Source organism: Canis aureus, chromosome 32 (assembly GCF_053574225.1).
Source record: "Canis aureus isolate CA01 chromosome 32, VMU_Caureus_v.1.0, whole genome shotgun sequence".
NCBI lineage: Eukaryota > Metazoa > Chordata > Mammalia > Carnivora > Canidae > Canis > Canis aureus.
The window spans coordinates 23,135,044-23,154,244 of record NC_135642.1 but is presented as its reverse complement, the minus strand read 5'-3'; the positions used below and the strand labels follow the sequence as shown (position 1 = coordinate 23,154,244).

The 19,201-nt window shown below is 40.8% G+C and overlaps 1 protein-coding gene across 1 annotated transcript in view; it reads left to right on the top strand.

The window, feature by feature from the left end:
• Nucleotides 1-10,868, top strand: part of ONECUT1 (one cut homeobox 1) — a 38,790-nt gene extending 27,922 nt beyond the window's left edge. Inside the window, exon 2 of the mRNA XM_077881149.1 lies at nt 9,507-10,868. Coding sequence (XP_077737275.1) covers nt 9,507-9,799 — 293 coding nt within the window. The 3' untranslated portion in view covers nt 9,800-10,868. The remainder of the gene's footprint in view (nt 1-9,506) is intronic.
• Nucleotides 10,869-19,201: the final 8,333 nt, after the last annotated feature.

Below are 19,201 nucleotides of genomic sequence, written 5' to 3'. Positions count from 1 at the left end.
TTTTTTTTTTAATATTTATTTATTCATTCATGAGCGACAGAGAGAGAGAGACAGAGACACAGGCCGAGGGAGAAGCAGGCTCCATGCAGGGAGCCTGACATGGGACTCAATCCTGAGTCTCCAGGATCATGCCCTGGGCTGAAGGTGGCGCTAAACCACTGAGCCACTCTGGCTGCCCTAACGGACTCATTCAACTAATTAATGACAGTTAGAACCACAGCCCAAAACTTCTGATGACCAGTGCAATGCTTTTTACTAAAGCTTCCTCACTCATAAACTGGAAATATAGAGTACACTGTGACTCTACCTGGACCCACGGTATACTCTCAGTAGCTACTGCCCCCAAGAATACAGCTTTATCCTAATCCACAATTTCATTTTATGTGAAGCAGCCAACTCTAGGACAGATGATCAAGAAGTCAGGAAGCAAGTTAAATGAATTGCCCTACAATTGTAATGAAAAAGTAGCAACTCAATAAAAATATAAACTACAGTTGTAGTTTAGAACTACAGAATCCCAAGTGGGCAAATGCTTAACTGTTTTTTGTGTCTGTGGTACTGCTTGTTGTAACTGCTTTAATCCCCAGAGTTCATAAACTTTAGAAGTTGAAGCAACTATGAGGAATGTGAGTTTATGTTTATCACCATCATTGAGATAAACGTGGTTGGGGATTATTTGCAGCACTGCCTGATGTTGCTACAGAGCCATTACTTGCCCTTTTTGAGAAGCCTTAAGGTGGAAGAAAAGGAGAGTCAACATCGTGGCTGTATATTCTAAAAGACAGAGTAAGGTTATGTTTGGAAATTTTTTGAGGTGATAATAGACTTTGGACCTGCTCCATTTGCCACCTGGGCTGGTTCACCCCTCCTTAGGCAACCTGGTGGTCTCCTGCTCCCAGGAGGTCACCATATTGATACCGGACTTAGTGTGGACATCCTATCAGCATAGTCCACTACAGCCCCAAACTCCTGGACTCAAGCGATCCTCCTGCCTCAGCCTCCCAAGTAGCTAGTAGGACTACAGGCATGTGCCACCATGCCCAGCAATAACAGACTTTGGAAACCAGAAGGGACACTGCTGCCATGTGTTTATTGACTCATAGGGCTTTGCATCCATAGGGGCCTTCAAACATAGTCTGCTCATTTAAAGAAGGCAGAAAAAAAGAGCAAATGAGGTGTCCAAGATCATGCCACAGGCTAGAATCAGAGCAAAGATTCCAGCCGACTGTGCAAATTCAATATTTATCCTTGTATCGTGACTAAGGAGAAGGGAAGGAATAAAAAATTAATTTGCGGGATCCCTGGGTGGCGCAGCGGTTTGGCGCTTGCCTTTGGCCCAGGGCGCGATCCTGGAGACCCGGGATCGAATCCCGCATCGGGCTCCCGGTGAATGGAGCCTGCTTCTCTGCCTGTGTCTCTGCCTGTGTCTCTGCCTCTCTCTCTCTCTCTGTGACTATCATAAATAAATAAAAAATTTAAAAAAAAATTAATTTGCAAATATCTGGAATACTCTCTTAAGGGTTTATAGTTTTGTTTTTTTGTTTTTGTTTTTAAGATTTTGTTTATTCATGAGAGATACACAGAGAGAGAGAGAGAGAGACTGAGAGAGACAGGCAGAGACACAGGCAAAGGGAGATACAGGCTCTATGCAGGGAGCCTGACGTGGGACTTGATCCCGGGTCTCCAGGATCACGCCCTGGACTGAAGGCGGCGCTAAACCGCTGAGCCACAGGGGCTGCCCAGGATTTATAGTTTTGATAATCACTTCAACATATATCACCTTGTTAATTATATCCTGTGATGAAAGAAGGCCATTGTTCTCTGTTTTGCCACTGAATGAACTAAGGCTCAAAGAAAGTGAGGGACTTGCCCAAGATCACACATATAACTATGGCCACAGAACTGGGACTTGAGCTGCATCCTGAGCCCAGGTTCATCTACAAACTAGTATTATAAATCTATCTAGCTTTATAAATATCTCCCAGGCCAATAAGTCTGTGCCCACATGTTCCTAGACAAATTCTTGGCAGGATTTTGCCTAACTCAATCAGCACTTTAGATGCTGTAAAGTCCTTTATGTCACTAAATCAGGAAAATGAATACAAGCTGATGAAGAAATGCTTGGCTGATAGCTGATTCTTGGATGTTACTGTATACCATGTTTTATAAAGTATGTTCTAAGACAGGGTTTCTTAAACTAGTAAAGAACTAGCTGTCTGTTTCTAATTTCCACCTGTCCTGAAACAATAGTTTTTTTTTTTTAAGATTTTGTTTATTTATTTATTTTAGAGAAAGAGAGAGTGTGAGTTGGGGGAGGAACAGAGGGAGAGGGGCAAGTAGATTCCACACTTAGTACAGAGCTGAACAGGGACTTGATCTCACAACCCCAAGATTGTGACCTGAGCTGAAACCAAGAGTTGGAGGCTCAACCAGCTGAGCCACCCAGGCACCTCTGGAGCAATAGTCTTGATAATACAATAAAAAATGCATTACTTGAATAATAAGCCCACACTTGAATATTGCAGCAATATCAAACTGCCATAAAAATTTCAATTGCTGGGACGCCTGGGTGGCTCAGTGGTTGAGCATCCGCCTTTAGCTCAGGACCTCCTGGAGTTCTGGGATCGAGTCCCGCATCAGGCTCCTGCATGGAGTCTGCTTCTCCTCCGTCTGCCTGCGTCTCTGCCTTTCTCTCTGTGTCTCTCATGAATAAATAAAATATTTAAAAAATATGAATTCTACAGGATGTTGAAAGGTATTCCATGAACAATGAGTCTGTTCAAGAAATGCTGAGTTAATTAATGATTAAACAAGCTTCTTTAATGCAGGACTTCTCAGAGACTTTAATATGTTAAGATGCACTGATACTTACAAGGTCTCCCAAAATATGATATACTAATGTGCAGTGATACTTATAGGCTCTCCCTAACTTCTTTGATTAAGGAATTCTTTATTCAGGGAATTTCTCTCAGGAATGGTGTTGCTTAGAACAGTGTTTCTCAAAATGTGGTTGGCACACACATGCTGGTCTGTGAACTGTTACTGAGCTGCAGCAAGATCAGTAAGGAAAACTGAGAATAAGCAATTGAAAAAAATTTTAAATATTTTATTTATTTGAAGCAGGCTCCAGGCAGGGAGCTCTACTTGGGACTCTATCCCAGGCCTCCAGGATCACGCTCTGGGCCAAAGGTGGCGCTAAACCGTTGAGCCACCCAGGCTGCCCCAGAATTCATATTTCTTGAAATACGATTGGCTCAGTCTTGCCAGCTGTGGGCAAAGCACAGGTCCCAGGCCTAAAATGAAAGCCTCTGCCTTTTACCCATATCTTTATATGCTGCCTTTAAAAATAAAAAAATAATTTTTTATAGTGTTTATTCTTGTGATACACAAAGTCGTATCTGCCTTTTACCATCTCCCATGCCTACTTCTACCTCCCACTTAGTACTCACTATGGGTGGCCTCACCCATAGAGAAGATCAAAGTCTCCCATCTGGGATAGACCACTGCATACTGTGTGCTGCAAATATATCTGCAGCAAATGTATCACCTTTATAAAGGTGACTTATGATAGGACGTCTACTTCTTCAGCACTGCCTCTCACAAACAATAAGAATCTTTTTGCCTATAATCCAGTTCTATGATAAATATTTCTCTATTTTTAATGGAAACTGTACACCCAGACAAAATGTATAAAGCATTCCTCTCATTCATATTCTCTTGACAGTTCTAACAATGGTAGTTCTGTACAAGCTTCTAGATGCATGATTTTATTTCTGTGGGTTGTTCCTCCTAGCCTCTTTGTAAAGGTCACCCAGTGACCCTCAGCAAGCTTTAGGCCACTCTTCATTCTACTGATATTCCTGCATTCTTACTCAGCAACTCCAACATCTGCAGAGTTCTCTCCAGACATACCACATACACTGAGTCATGGCCACCCCTCCATAGTACCCACGCAGGTAAATGAGCTCCTCTTACAGCCAGGCAGTATGCCAGGATGCCCTGGAGATATGGCATGAGTCAGCCAGGTTCCATGCTCCTGGAGAATCTCACTTCTCAGGCTCTGACATCATGACATCTGTAATGCTTGAGAGCTCAGGGCAGAAACTTCCAAACTGCACTTGCCCAACATGAGTATTGTATGAGTTATTAATAGACAGCCCCTACCAAACAGGGTTCTAGGGTTAAATAAATCTGGGAAACAATTACATGTGCTAAAACATGTTGTGAATTTTGAGGAAGAAGCTATATACAGTAGATTTCTCCAAATGTGCTTGACCTGCAAACCATGTTTTCCAGGAACCCTCTCCCCTGATACCATTTGGGAAATGCTGGTTTGTAAGTAGCTTCAGACCACTTGGTCTGCCAAATGCCAAGGACCAGATTGAATTCATTCAAACATACAGCCTGGTTAGGTAGAAAATGGATATCTCTTTGTGATTTCCCTTAACTCTGCCTTTTTTTTTTTAATTTTTATTTATTTATGATAGTCACAGAGAGAGAGAGAGAGAGAGGCAGAGACAGAGGCAGAGGGAGAAGCAGGCTCCATGCACCGGGAGCCCAATGTGGGATTTGATCCTGGGTCTCCAGGATCGCGCCCTGGGCCAAAGGCAGGCGCCAAACCGCTGCACCACCCAGGGATCCCTAACTCTGCCTTTTGAATGGTGAATAAGTTGAGTCTGCACCTGATGCTCAGTGACTTACTTTTCCATAGGTATGTTCTGTGTAATTTACCATCTAGACCTCTAATAACTTCCCAGTCTATAGACCTAGCCCAGACCTGTCCCAACCCCAGAGCTCCATGGAGGCCCCATATGTTGTGCTGTCTACTGGACAACCACCTATTGGAGATCTTTAACAGAATGTCCAACAAGCACTTCAAATGCTGTTTGTCCCACATAGAAGTGATTACTGACCTCATAAAATTCATTTCTCCATCTGCATTCCCTAATGACCTCATTACCACCTTCCAATCAGAAACCTAGGAGTTGTTTAGAATTCCACCCTCCCAGCCAAGTTGTCGTTAAGTTCTCTTGATTCTACCTTCCAAGAAGCTCTTGAATTTAGTCTCTGTATTCCACCCTCAACTGTCATTGACTAATTTGGGGTCCTTTCTACAGTGGTTTTCTTAGGTTTTCTGGGAAACAGACTCTGGGTTTCTAAGACTTACATGTAGGCAGGTTATCAGAGTGATGGAGAATAACCCCTGTTGGGGGAATGGAGGAAAAACGACCAGGTTGAAGCAGATGAACTTTGATCCAGTTACAAGAATAGCCTCAACCAATTCTATAGCATGCTGTAGGACTGGATGACCCTTCAGAATTGTCCCAACTTGATGCACTGGGTTGGGGAGGAGGGGGTACATTCCCACTCTCTTCAGCCTCCGTCCTCCATAGCTCCATCCCCTACTCCTCTCACCCTCCCACAGGATGTAGGCAGCCTCTCACCCCACCCCATGACCAGGGCAATTGCCAGAATGGCCTTCAGCTGAGAGCCACCAGCCACCACCTCTTGCAGCAGGTGGAGGAATGAGTGTCTTACTCCTAAGGGGACCAGGGTGATGTACCATATCATCCTGTCCCCCCACAATACCACTGGAAGGGTTTTCCTAAACCTAAATTTAATTTATACGCTTTCTCAAACTCTTTCAGTAACCTCCTCCTTACCAACAAGATAATTCAACTCTGATCTTTGTCTACTAACATTTATCAATCTTTCATGAGCACTGCTCCTCCTGCTGGGCATGATTTTGTCCCACTTCTCTCATTAGCAAATTCCTATACATCCTTTTCAGGCCAGTGTAAGCACCCCTCCTCTTTGATGCCTTCTTTAATATCCTCAGGCAGAAGTAATATCCTGTATACTCTTTTGATATTCAGAGTCATTTGCTTCTGTGATCATTAGACTGACCCCCTTAAGAGCAAAGTCTGTGTCATACTCATTTTTAAAGGTGAATGAATCAATCAATCAACCATGTGCATCAGTATTGTATAAAGCTGGTCTACATGGGCTAATTCAAACTAGAGATGCCTTCAGTCTAGTCAGCTGTTTTTTTCAAAGACTTATCTAGTTGCCCAGTGAGGGCTAGAGGTCCCTAGGAACAGGAATTCTATTTGGGTAAATTCAGCTGGTTCAGTATATGTAGCTTGGTGCTCTGAGGGATTGGGCATTTAATACATACTTCCCATTATGTTGTTGCTACCCCTCATACTGAGAAGAGGCATAGCCAGTGACCTACAGGATATGTTACGAAAGGTACCGTATGGCCTGACTGGCCTAAAAATATCTCTTTCATGACTGAGCTTTCCCTTCATGTCCATTCTGAAATTCTTATCCTCATATTTCCCTATGGTTGGAATTGGACCAGTGGTCACTTGGTTGGGATGAATGCATGCTAGGGCCTAGGTAAGCTAATTCATCTGTAGAAGAGAATTTGTGTCTTTTTTTTATTTTACTCTTTTCACAGATTTTATGTTTTGTTTATGCTTTGTGATATACATCATATAGTATTAGAGTAACACATATATATAATTTATAAATAAATAATATTAAGGAGTGCATACTCAAAGTATCTTTTACTAAGCAGTAAGTACTTTTACTTATTTATAAATTATATACATGTGTTACTCTAATACTATATGATGTATATCACAAAGCATAAACAAAACATAAAATCTGTGAAAAGAGTAAAATAGCACATGGTTAAAAACAATCTGGAGACCTCTAGATTGGACTTCAAAGACTGGTGTCTTCTTCAGCTTTCACCCATTAGCTTCTCATCTGATCTGACTGCTAAGCTAATTTATGCTAATGCCTTAAGGAAACTCTAAAATCCAGGTGCAATGAAGAATGAAAGATAGGGGCAGGCAGAGTAGGACTATGTGAAGAGAGCACAGAGACTGCATCTGTCCAGAGCTGATGAACCATCTAGTAAGATACTGAGAACATAGAATACAAAGAGGCAGCAGGTGGAGCAGGAGACAGTAATAGGCAGGGCAGCCAACTGGAGGTCTGAGGAGATATGAAAGAGTGATAGGACTTCAGACAAAGAACAGAGCCAGGGACATGGTCAAGCTGAACGATTAGGAGGGTAGACTTGTGGAGGCTCTGGGCTTGGCAGGGAGCTTGCTTGGCTGTGATTGAAATGTGCTGGGAGCAGGTACACCTTCATGCTGCACACCCTCCAACCGGCACAGGTAGTGACAGTGGCCCTCAGCTGAGACTCAAGCAGCCACCCACTATCTGCCTGGCCACCTGGTCACAGTGGCCATCAGCCTCCTCATCCTCACTTTCACCTTCCTGCTCAGTGTCTCTGGGCTTCTGATTCTGGTGCACACCTCACTGTACCTGCAAAACTTCAAGAAAAGATTGAGAACAAGATTGAGAGTTTGAGAGTATTGGTCTCAAGCAGATGCCAGTGGGGCTGTGGCTGGGGGTGCTGAGACAAGAGCAAGAGGCTGGATCTTAGGGGTCTGGGATCTGTACCCAAGACCTAGAGAATGTCACTCCCACTCTGGCTCTGAACCAGGGACCCAGAGCCCTTTCCCAGCCCTTAAGATACAGTGTTCTCTCAGTTCAAAACGCAGGACATCTGTGACCCTCCCCCCAGTTCCAAAATTGAGATCTCCCTCCTACCAGCCCCCATTACCTAGGGGACCAGACTACCCCAGCCAGAGCAACCATGGTCAACCTCAAACACTGGACCCAGAGACATTCCCCCACTCCCAATCTGGGACCCACCCATCTCCCATGCTCAGCCCCAAAGCTGGAATCTGGGACAAAGGCATTCTCTTGAACCTTGAACTAAGGCTTTTCCACACCCTACCCTAGCTTTGAGCCCCAATCAGGGTATTGCCAAATCTTGGCCCCAGGATGCAAGTGTTCCCAGCCCCCATCAGGACAGAGAATTTAAGCATCCTGACCTTGTTGAACCCTTGGTTCCAGATAACCCCCACATTCAATAGTTCCACTTGCCTCTCTCCAGCTCTGTTTAGGAATTCTGTCCCTCCTCCCCAAAGTTCCAGATTGATGAGCACCAAGGGGTAGGATGGGGTGGGGTGGGGGAAGCCCTGACCCAGAATGGGACATCTGTATCAGTGTTACTGATACAATGAAGGCTGTTGCATCACTCAACCCAAGAAAGGAAAAGAAAGGCAAGGCAAGGGAAGGAGGGAAAGAAGGGTGGGTAACAGTCTCTATCTCAACCAGGAAGATGCCCTATCTGTCTCTCACTGTGATTGAAGCTCACATCAGAGCATAGCCATCCAGAAATAAGGATAGTACAGACTACTCCACAGTGCCTGTGTAGGGTGCCGAGAGGCAGCAATCTGATTGGAGTCAGGGCATCGTTTTTATATAGATGATAGTTATTTGGGGATGGCTATAGGGATTGATTGATGGTGGGCATTAGGAGTGGGTGAAGAGTGGTATCAACAATGCGGCCCTCAGTGCCTCCTTGGCAGGTGGAAGCTAGTGAGCCCTGTTAGTCTACAAAGGGGAACTCTGGCATCTGCGATGAGGAGAAACCCTATTCCAACACCAAACCCTGGGGGCCCAAGGGCCCCACTGGGATGATATATCACAAGAGTTCTAGCAGCCAAGAATCATGATACATGATACAGGACCAAAAGGCATGAGCAGGGAATGGGCCTTCTGAGTGGGAGATAAGGTAGGGGAAGAGTGGCACTCCAGCAGAAAAACCTTCATGAAGAGCAAAAAGGAGGCACAGAGAAACTCCAAACAGGAATGTGCCTAACGTGACAGGTTTAGCCTTGATGGCAAGGAAGTGGGCATCACACCTCCAAAAGTCCAGGGTCCACTGAATCATCAGTGGAAGACTATTGACGGGCATGGTAGCATTGGTAGCATGCTAGCTACAGGGCTTTCTTACATACAGAGTTGCCTGGGAAACAAAAAAGATCAGAAGGATAACAATTGCAATTCCTTTTTATATTGTTTTCAGACTCTCTTAGGCTCTTAGTATTCTACCAGGAGCAGACTGTAAAGCCTTTGAGGGGTTCCAGCCACTTCTAGGCGGTAAGACTTTGCATTTGCAAAGCATTTCAGTTGACATAAATTTTTGCATATACTGTTTCATATATCCTGACCACAACCCAGCAAGGTACATATTCTTCTATCCATTTCGCAGATGATGATATAAAAATTGATGCAAGAGGTGTATTTTGCCAGAGCCCTATATTCTGCAGATGAGCAATCTGAGTTCCAGGTGGGGGTAATAGATTTACCACTTACCACGGACAAAGAGCAGATGCTTACAATGCCAGGACCCACCCCCAGGACTCAGAGAACCCCACCTCCTCCGAATTCCCCATCCTTATATACACTTCCTCCCAGCCCACCATGGCGCTAAAATTAGAGCTCATCTGCCACAAAGTGGTCCATAAGGAATGGCAAACAAATATTACTGGCTCTGCCTTTTTCTCTTGAATCTCCCAGGCAGTCTGTTCTAACATCTGCTGTGAGTTTTTGTTTTTGTTTTTGTTTTGCAGCTTGCAAAAGGAAAGAACAAGAACATGGGAAGGATAGAGGCAACACACCCAAAAAGCCCAGGTTGGTCTTCACAGATGTCCAGCGTCGAACTCTACATGCAATATTCAAGGAAAATAAGCGTCCATCCAAAGAATTGCAAATCACTATTTCCCAGCAGCTGGGGTTGGAGCTGAGCACCGTGAGCAATTTCTTCATGAATGCAAGGAGGAGGAGTCTGGACAAGTGGCAGGACGAGGGCAGCTCCAATTCAGGCAACTCATCTTCTTCATCAAGCACTTGTACCAAAGCATGAAGGAATAACCACGAACTAAACCTCGGTGGAAAAGCTTTAAATTAAAAAAAAAAAAATTTTTAAAAGACCAGGACCTCAAGATAGCAGGTTTATACTTAGAAATATTTGAAGAAGAAAAAAAAGTGTTATTTATAGTCCAAAGAAACCAAAGACTTAGCTCACCTGCATTCTGACTTTGTTCGGAGACACACACTTCAGCGGGGCAACGACTTGGCAAGAAAAATTATGAGCAGGAAAGCACCACTGGATCTCACACCTTCAATCCATGATCATTCTCGCTGTGCTTGGCTGTTTCGTGGTTTGGAGCATAGTGATTTTGAGCCATTGAGTGGACATCTTTTAAGATCAGACTTTCTCATCTGTTCCACCATGCCATGAAGGTGTATGGTGTCTCAGTACTGTGTGTGGGTACGTGAGTGCATAAACACACACACACACACACACACATACACACACATATGCACACACCACCAGTGGTTAGGGACTTAGGCAGGGCTGGTCTTCAGGAAGGGTTGTGCTATAGGAGTACAACCAACATAGTGTGGGTTGTCTGAGTTCATTGGATAGGAGTGTGATTTCACTCGTCTAGCCTAGCGTTTGAACCTGCCAGGCCCGCAACCTAAATGCAGATTCAAACCCAGCAAAGAAAATTTGAATGACACCTAAACCAGTGCATTCTCTTTGTTTGTTAAGGAATGTTCAGATATTTTTTAAGAAATGAAACAAGAGTCCATCCATTTAAAAAAAAATCACCTAGGTACCAAAGAACACAATATTATAGTGCAGGTATTTTATTGCAATGATTTTAATAACCAAAGCTATTTTTACACAAGATGCTATGTAAAGTTATACATATGAACTGATCTAGCTGTAATACACATGCCACATAGAATCATGACTATTATTTATGACTCTGGAAGCATTTGAAATATTAGTTTTCAGAACTGGCAAGAAAGAATGTAGCTTCAGGGAAGCAATTAATATCATAACAGAGAGGTCAATGTAGTGTACATGTACGTCCAGATGGCACACTCCCTTTTGGGATCCATAAATGATACTTAAATAGACACACAGACATGATGCCATAGTCTATTCATAGCTGAGAAAACCTGGGGATTCTTCCAAAGTAGGACCCCATTTGTAAATTAGAAAGCTAAGTTTAACAGAACAAGTAATTAAATTAGAAAATTTGTTCTAAGTAATGCTATTTTTTAGTAAAAGACCATTAAATAAAGGATATCATATTTAGGTTAATTTGACTTAAAGTTGCTTTTTGCATTTGACACCAAATACCCTTTTAAAATACTTTGTAAACACACAAAGTGAACAGACCAAATTATTATAAAAATAAACTGTCCAGTATTTGTAGTTAAATTGATTTTATTGCCAATCTCGGATAGTTTATGACTTAGACATCAATAAAACTAGCAGATGTAACTGAGAAATGGTGTAACAGCATAGAAAAAAAAAAACAGAATTCTAGTGGAAGACAAGACTTTGGGCTCTACAGGCTTGAAGCTATTTATTTCACTAAGCATAGCCTCCAAAGTGTACTACATTCTTTCTTGCTATGGCATTAAGCTGGAAGTTTTTTGACATAAAGTCCACTCTCTAACAGGAACAGATAAAACACTAGACCTGAGTTTCCAAATACAAAATTTTCAATTTCTGTTTTTCCAAATCACTTACCTACAGCTGGAGAAATCAAGGGGGAAGAAAAAAAGCTGACACAGTTGCATTGGTAGTACCTAAGGGAATCACTTGCTTCTCAGAAAAATTCTCTCTGAATTCATTGAACTGTGACTCATAGAAGTGGATACCTTTTGTACTATTAGGTAAAGAACTGGGTGCTCTTGGTTAATTACCACACCTAATTAGAAATATAAAATGAAATGTTGTCTCCACAATAAGTTGTTGATTGAGATTCATTAAAATGCTAAAGAAAAAAAACTTGAACCACCTTGACACAAAAACCTAACTCCCTAAGGTCAAATCAGGAGCATCTAGGTCTATAGAGGTCTAGAAGAGACAGGCACCTGGAGAGGAAGCTAAAGCAACAAGCCATCGGGATCTCCTTCATGTCTGCTATAGAATAAGAAAAGCAAACCAACACATACTTCTCCTTTAATGAAATAGCGCATTTGCCTTGACACATTTTGTTTTAGTATTTTCTTTTAATCTCACACCAAATTCCAGCTTAAAATTTTCCCTTCTAAACATGGCACAATTACAACTCAACTATTAAAAGAGACCATTTCAATGGCTACCCTTAGAGAGATGCTTAACATATGATCTTGTCAATGACACAAACCAAAAGGAAAAGACTAATTAACTTTTTCTCTCTCTCCAGAATGGAGGGGGCCAGGAGTACAGCTGTATAGTTCTAATTTAGGAGGGAGGAAAGCCTTATTTATTTAAAACATGAGAGTTTTAAATGCAGGGAAATTCAAGCTGTGTCTACACACAATCTTACCAAATTCAGCACCCCAGGAAAAACAAAAGTTGAGTTCAAACACCATGCTTTTTGTTTTGTTTTTGCTATATTACTCCGTCAGGTTAATCCAATTGCATTTTACGTTTTCAAACAATTATTTTGGTACTGTGTAGACACAGTCTCAAAGAATATTACTATATCTCTAATATTCCCATCATAATAGTTTTTTTGAAAAATAATCCATGATCCTACTTGCTAACACCAAAGATAATTTTCATACCAGCATTGAATTTGCACCCATCACATAGTTTCAGGGCCTAGAGATATATTTTCTCATGAACAGATGCACAAATCAGAGCCTGAAAAGCAATTTTTTTACTAGACTGTTCAAGCATACTCACAACCTTTGCTGTTTAGAAATAATAATAGACAAACTCAGCTTCTCACAAGCAATACACTCTTACTTCATGTATGACTGATTATTGCTTCTAACTTGGCATGTAGCATAAATTTATGGCTCAGGTTTTTTAACCTACCACATTCAGTGGAGCAGATTACGTGCCATTTGCTCACCCATTATTTCTCAATCCTTTTGCAAAATCCATCCAAAAAAGGTATCCCACACTTTTATTGGTATATTTGTTTTTTCCCACACTGCACATCACATAACATGTTTGGGGTTTTTTTTGGTAGAATGGAAGTTAAACTGTTTTTGACCAGACATCATTCAGGTCCTCTCATGACTGCAAGCTTCCCTCAAAGGAGGCAAAGACAGAGAGCGTGGGAGATATGACATCTGGACTCTCCAAAAGCCCAGATTTCAGTAAGTGTTCAGGTAGGTAAATGAATTCTGGATGTCAGGAACTAAGTATTTAGTCCTGGATGCAGCTGGTATAGATCCCTAAACCCAAAGAGAATGTGGAGAAATTCAGGCATTCAAACTGAACAGGTCACTCTTCATTGAAAAAAAAAAAAAAAAGCATAATTACATTTCCAGGACAAAAAAGTAAAAGTACTATGCTCCTTTTGGACTCATGCTACTCCCATTGCTACCCCAGGTGAATGATCCGTCTTTGCAGGTTAAATGCAAACTTTGCTATACCAAAGAGTCCTAGGACATTTTCACAAGAGCTATAAAGGCATTTTCCCTAAAAAGGTTCTCCCTTCTTTGTACATAAAGGATGAAAACTATGCATTTAGCAAACAAAGAGAAAGCACTTCTCCCTTTCCTATCTAGTTGTTTAGGGTGCATTCAAACACCAGAGGCCATTTTGAGATGCGATTGGCCTTCTGGATTATTCTTGTGGTGTGGTTAGCTTTACAGTACATTTGGTAACTATTTCCTAAATAGTAAGGACAAAGAAGCAGAAGGTAAGAAATAGCTACTTCCATGTGTTAAAAAAAAAAAAAAAAAAAAAAAAAAAGTGTAAAGATCTACTATTTATAGTGTGAACCAAAGACGCTACCTCACTCGATTTCCATTGGTGATTTTAATCACATTGATGATACCAAAGAATACCAAAGATATTTTCATGCACGGACTTGGTCTGCAGAGGGAGCTCCACCCCTTCCCCTCCCCCACCTCCCCTCCCCCCTCCTCGCTCTTCACTCAGTGTGTAAACTGTCTTCATTCTTAATGATAATGATACGAAATGACAACAACAACATTAGGAAAAACTACTCTTACTACTGCTAGTTCTCCTTGTAAATCTCTAGGCAAACATGTTGCAAACTTTGTAAACTCCTAGGACGAGTGCCTTGCTTGAACCAAAGTGTTAAACCGCTGTTGACCTCTCACCTTATACTCTTTGAATACCTCAGCCTCTTAGAAAGGCCACTAATGAAAAAAAAAAAAAAGGAATAATTATTCACCGTGGTGCTTTTTCCGTGCAACCATGCAATGAAACTTTCTTTGATACCAAAGGATGACTTCCCCCCCCCCCAATTTCTTGCTGATAAACCAAAGCTCCTCCTCCTCGTTCCCTCTCGAGGTCCCCCCACCTCCCCGAGTCCCTTCGCCAGGCAGGCCGTGCATCACTTTTACCAATTCCTCCAAATACCTCATAGTAATAAAGTTTTAGGGTTATGTTGTATAGAGAGTCTATGTGATAAGGCAGAACTTACTAGTTTGATAATTGTTAAGGTTACTTTAAAAAAAAAACTTTATAATTCTTATTTATTTTGTAGTTTGTATGTTTGGGATGTCCCCCGCCCTCCCCCCTTCGGTTTGGGGTTTATTTTCTTGGCAGAACTGCTCTGTGGCTCAAGGAAGACTTAATTTCCGGAAATGTTCCCCAGGTGGGTTAAAGGTGTAAAAATGCAAGAATGGAATAAGAAATGATTATCATTTTTGACGGTTGGTGACTTACGAAGTTTTTGTGTTTCGTAGTTAATTTGTTTCCACAGGGTAAAAAAAAAACATATATATATATATATATATATATAACCTCTTTTTTGTGAAACTGGTTCCTATTTTTCTCTATAATGTGCTGTGATTTTTTTAATTTAATTACATTTTATATGAGCTTATTTAATCACTGCTTTAATTTATGACTGTGTAGTTTTTACCGTGTATATAGTAGAATTGAAATGGCCAAAGCTTTATGTTACAATCTTTTTGTTCTTGATGCTAAGATAAGCTGAAGGCAAGAGCTTCTCTTAACTGCAGGGTGTATCTTTGGCTTTTTCTTAGCAGGCACTTCAATGTGTGTTGTGAACACTGCCAGGTTCCCCCCTCAAAAAAACTTGTACATGCCAAAATGAGTGTTTCAAGGTAGTCTTTTTGTCACTTAGAAAGGAGAAAGGCATTATTAGTGTTCTTCCTTTAATTTATTAATTTTTTTTCATTTTTAGAGAAGATTATTTTGCAGGTTAGACCTGAAATTCCAAAGAATTTAAGAGTTGTTTAAATGTTTCAAAGCACCGGCATTTGTGAGATACTTTGCTACTTTTTTTTTTTTTTTAACCGTTCACACGGGTATGAGAAGTAAAGAGTATTAAAAAAAAAAAAAAAGAAAGAAAAGAAAAACTCAAAGAGGCAAGCTAACTTGAATTTGGAAATCCTCCTAAATTTCTCCAAGTTTCTGAACTGCATCAAGGCAAGGGGCAGGGCAGAGGGGCAATTCCTCCTGGAGAGCTGAGGAAAGGATGATGGCTTCGTGCACTTACAGAGAAAGTCAAGGCTGAGAGGCAGCTGGCTCAGCTCCTGCCTGTCTGGCCAACCCATAGAAGAAGCAAGACTTGATTGCTTGGCCCCAGTTCTCAAGGAAGATGTTTCACAGTTACATGTTCCTCTCCACAGCTGTTTCTTATAATCTGTTACCTACAATTACCCCCCACGCCCTAGCCCCACTCCCTCAAGAATGGCAAGAGCTCTCCTCAAATGTGAGTCCTGAGTGAATGTAACTCAGCCCTCTTTCAATTTGTCTCTCATCACTCTTCATCTTCCCGTGACTTTTCCTGTCCAAACCAGAGATGGGCCCTGCCCCAGGCCCCCTTAAATTGAGGCTGTTCAGATACTTGGACCTGCTTTAGGTCAGCACACACGCACAAATCTCAGCCAATCAGCAGCATCCTCAGAAGCGCCGGTGCCCACTGCTTTATTTTGCTGAAATAAGTTGCTTCAACTACATGGCATAAAACCACAGATGTAAATACTTTTCCTCTCAACACAAGAATTTTATCTTATTTTCTTTTGCAGGGGTATTAGGGGTGGGGAAAGAAAGGGAGGGCTTAGAATTTGGGTCAAATGTTCCATTTTCTTAGAAACATTTTTATACTTGTTATGTATGTTAATAGGGCAATAAATCTGCTCTGAGTTGCAGGATCATTGGTAAGCATTGACTAATTATTTGTTTTTAATACAAATGCTGAGCAGTGAGTTACAGAAAGCCCAGGAAAATTGTTGAGGAAGTAGACTTTTACCATCAGCAATGAAACGCTGAACAGAGTTGTATTCACAAGGTCATATTTTCTGTTTCTGTGTTAGTCTTGATTTTTTTGTGGTATGTTCTGCATTTATTACATAATCATTGTGGGCTCGTTTTAGATTTGCCGTCTAAACCAAGTGACAAGTATTTTTTAACAAATAAACTTTAAAACATTGTCTTCCACTTGCTTCGGTAGTTGTCTTCATATCTCCCTGTGTTTCTTGTCCCCTCAGAAGGCAGCCCATCTGTCACTCACTTAGACCTGTCTCTCCCCTTCTTCTGTTTTCAGTACACTTTGACCTTAGCTATTGTTTGAGTGTGACTCAGTTTCCCTGTTCAAGTTAGCTTGATGGTTTATTATGTAAGGAGGGTGCCTAAGACAATCATCAGGTAAAAAAAAAATTAAAATTAAATTTTAAAAAGATCAGTAGAGTAGAAAATCTTCCAAGAGCAGAGGGAGTTCTTCCTTAGCAATGAAAAAAAAATACATAAATAATTAATTACTTTAAAAACCTAACCATGAGGGGCTTAGAAGATTTTTGATAAAAGACAAATGTTGCTGTCATTTTCTTTGTCAATTAGAAAGCCGTGGTAGTTTCTATGTTGCATCTACATTTCAGACTAAATGATTATTGTACACAGTTATGGTTGTTCGCTAATATTTTGTCTCTCTCTCTTTCTCTCTGTCCAATGCTTCTTCTGTATTTTTGTGTGTAGCTACAAAAAGTGTAATGCATTAGGCATTATTCTGGTTTGTTTATGAGTATCTCCTGTACTGCATTAAGGTTTCTTTCACTTTTTTTTAAGCTTCGCTACTGTTCTCACTTTATGCCGTGCAATATCATCTGCTGTGTTTGCTAAGCAAAAAAGAAAAAAAGAAAAAAAAGCAAGTGATGATGCCATCATGCTTTTCAGTGTTAAAATGTTTCAGCATTTATGTAGTCACCAAAATGTAGTAAAATAAAATGTTGGATTTTCCAGCACTTTAAATTTAGACAATTCTTGCCTTCTTTTGTTTTTATTCTCTGCATTTCTCAGCAAGTAGTTCATGGATTTTCTTTGGAGAAAGGATGAAGCTTAAAGGGTAATGTATTTGACAACTCAAGCCAGTTTTATGGTTTGATGAAAGATTCATTACAAGAGAAAAAAGAAAATGGTGTTCTCCAGTGAAGCAGGAGGTGGTTTTTTTTTTTTTTTTTTAAGTTTTTCTTTTTAAGTAATCTCTATACCCAACAAGGGGCCCGAACTTACAACCCTGAGACCAAGAGTCACATGCTCCATTGACTAAGCCAGCCAGGTGCCCCAGGAGGCTGTTTTTAAATGGAAGTGGGACATTCTAATTGTAGATGTTAGCCATTTATATTAACCTAATTGACTTTCATATGAAATAAAAATTATTATTAGAGAGAATGGCCTTTAAAAGTCCTCATCAGTAAAATACTGTATGTGGGGGAGGGGGGGTGGGGGTGGGGGGGTCATGATGCTCAGGAGGTAGGGGAGAACCAAGAATTAGAGAATTAGGATCTTCTTTTCTTTAATAGAGTGTAGTGATTGATCAAGAGGCCTAGTTCAGAGAAAAGGGAAACTAGGTTTGGAATGCCTGCTGTTCTGATTACTAGATTTGTGGCCTTGGGCACATTCTTAATTTCAATGATTTAACCTTCTGAAATTTCAGTTTCCTCATCCATAAATGGGAAAAAGTATCTATATTATAGAGTTGCTGTGAGGATTAGAAATTAGAAGTAAGTAAAGCTTAGTATAGTGTCTGGCATATGTCAAATCCTTAATAAATTTTAGTTATTTTTATTATTGGTAAATATCTTAAAACGCAGATTTTTTCTAGTTAAAAAATTAATTTCTAAGTCAAGTTTTCCATTTTTTCAATATAAGAACAGGACTGCTTTCTTGGCATATTCTAGCAATTACTTTATATTCTCTAAAGGTAGGAGATTTGCAACAAAGATATAGAATAAAATGTGAATAGGGCTTTTCCAAGTGGTCCAGTGGGTTGATCCTGAAGAGATATCCAGTTTAATGTCGAAGTACCAGGACACCAGAAAGGAAAAAACATCCTGTCTAGAAGATGGTTTTTGAATGGCAAGTGGACTTTGACCCTGACAAAGAGGAAGAGACTCTTAGAGGCATCCCAAACACTGTATCCAGGAAGGCTTCAAATATTAGTCTTTGGCAGAGTAGAGCTATTTGGGGTAGACTTGGAAAGCTCCACAGGGAGAACTTAGGACAACTACGCATACTTGCAGAAGACATTGTAAATGAAGCCCAGGGGAGAAGCCAGAACAAAAATGGAAGCCTTCCAGATGGGGTCAATATTTCTCTTCTATTTCATTAAAGTGCTGAAAATAGCATACATACTGACTGCAGATGGCAAATAAATATCCATGCAATGTAATTGGTTTCAATTTCTTCCAAAGTTTTTTGTATTTCCACCCTACTAGGCAGGGACTTTCAGGGACTACGTTCATGAAAACTTGATACACTCAGTGTGTTCATGAGCATGAAGGAGGTGATGGGAGAAAATTCACCTTACTCTCTTTTCAGATGTTTAAAACTTTACTCCCACCACCAACCCCCTAATATGTTACCACTAGAAATCTCCACAACCAAGTTGTTTACTTCCCTCCACTTGAATTTTAGTTAAGCCATTGTCTGGACCACACAGCATTTATTACATCAGCCAATTCCTTAGAAAACATTAAGCAGAAATATTTTTGCCTTTTGCTGCTTCTTTAAGATTTTTCATTTTGATGGGAAAACAGGTGTCAAAAGCCAACTCTCAAAAAAAAAAAAAAAAGCCAACTCTCCAAAACAACAAGAATTTCAGTCATTGGATGTGGCATCTTTTCTTAACTAGCAGTCTAAGAAAACAGCTGTTGAAAAATTGACACCCAGGAAATGACATCAGTAAGTTAGCCAAATAAGATGTTCCTTGCTCATCTTATTTGTGGGATCCACATCAACAACAATTTGATATCCGTCCAAAGTCACAAATGCCTTCCTGGGAGCTATGGGATCCAACAC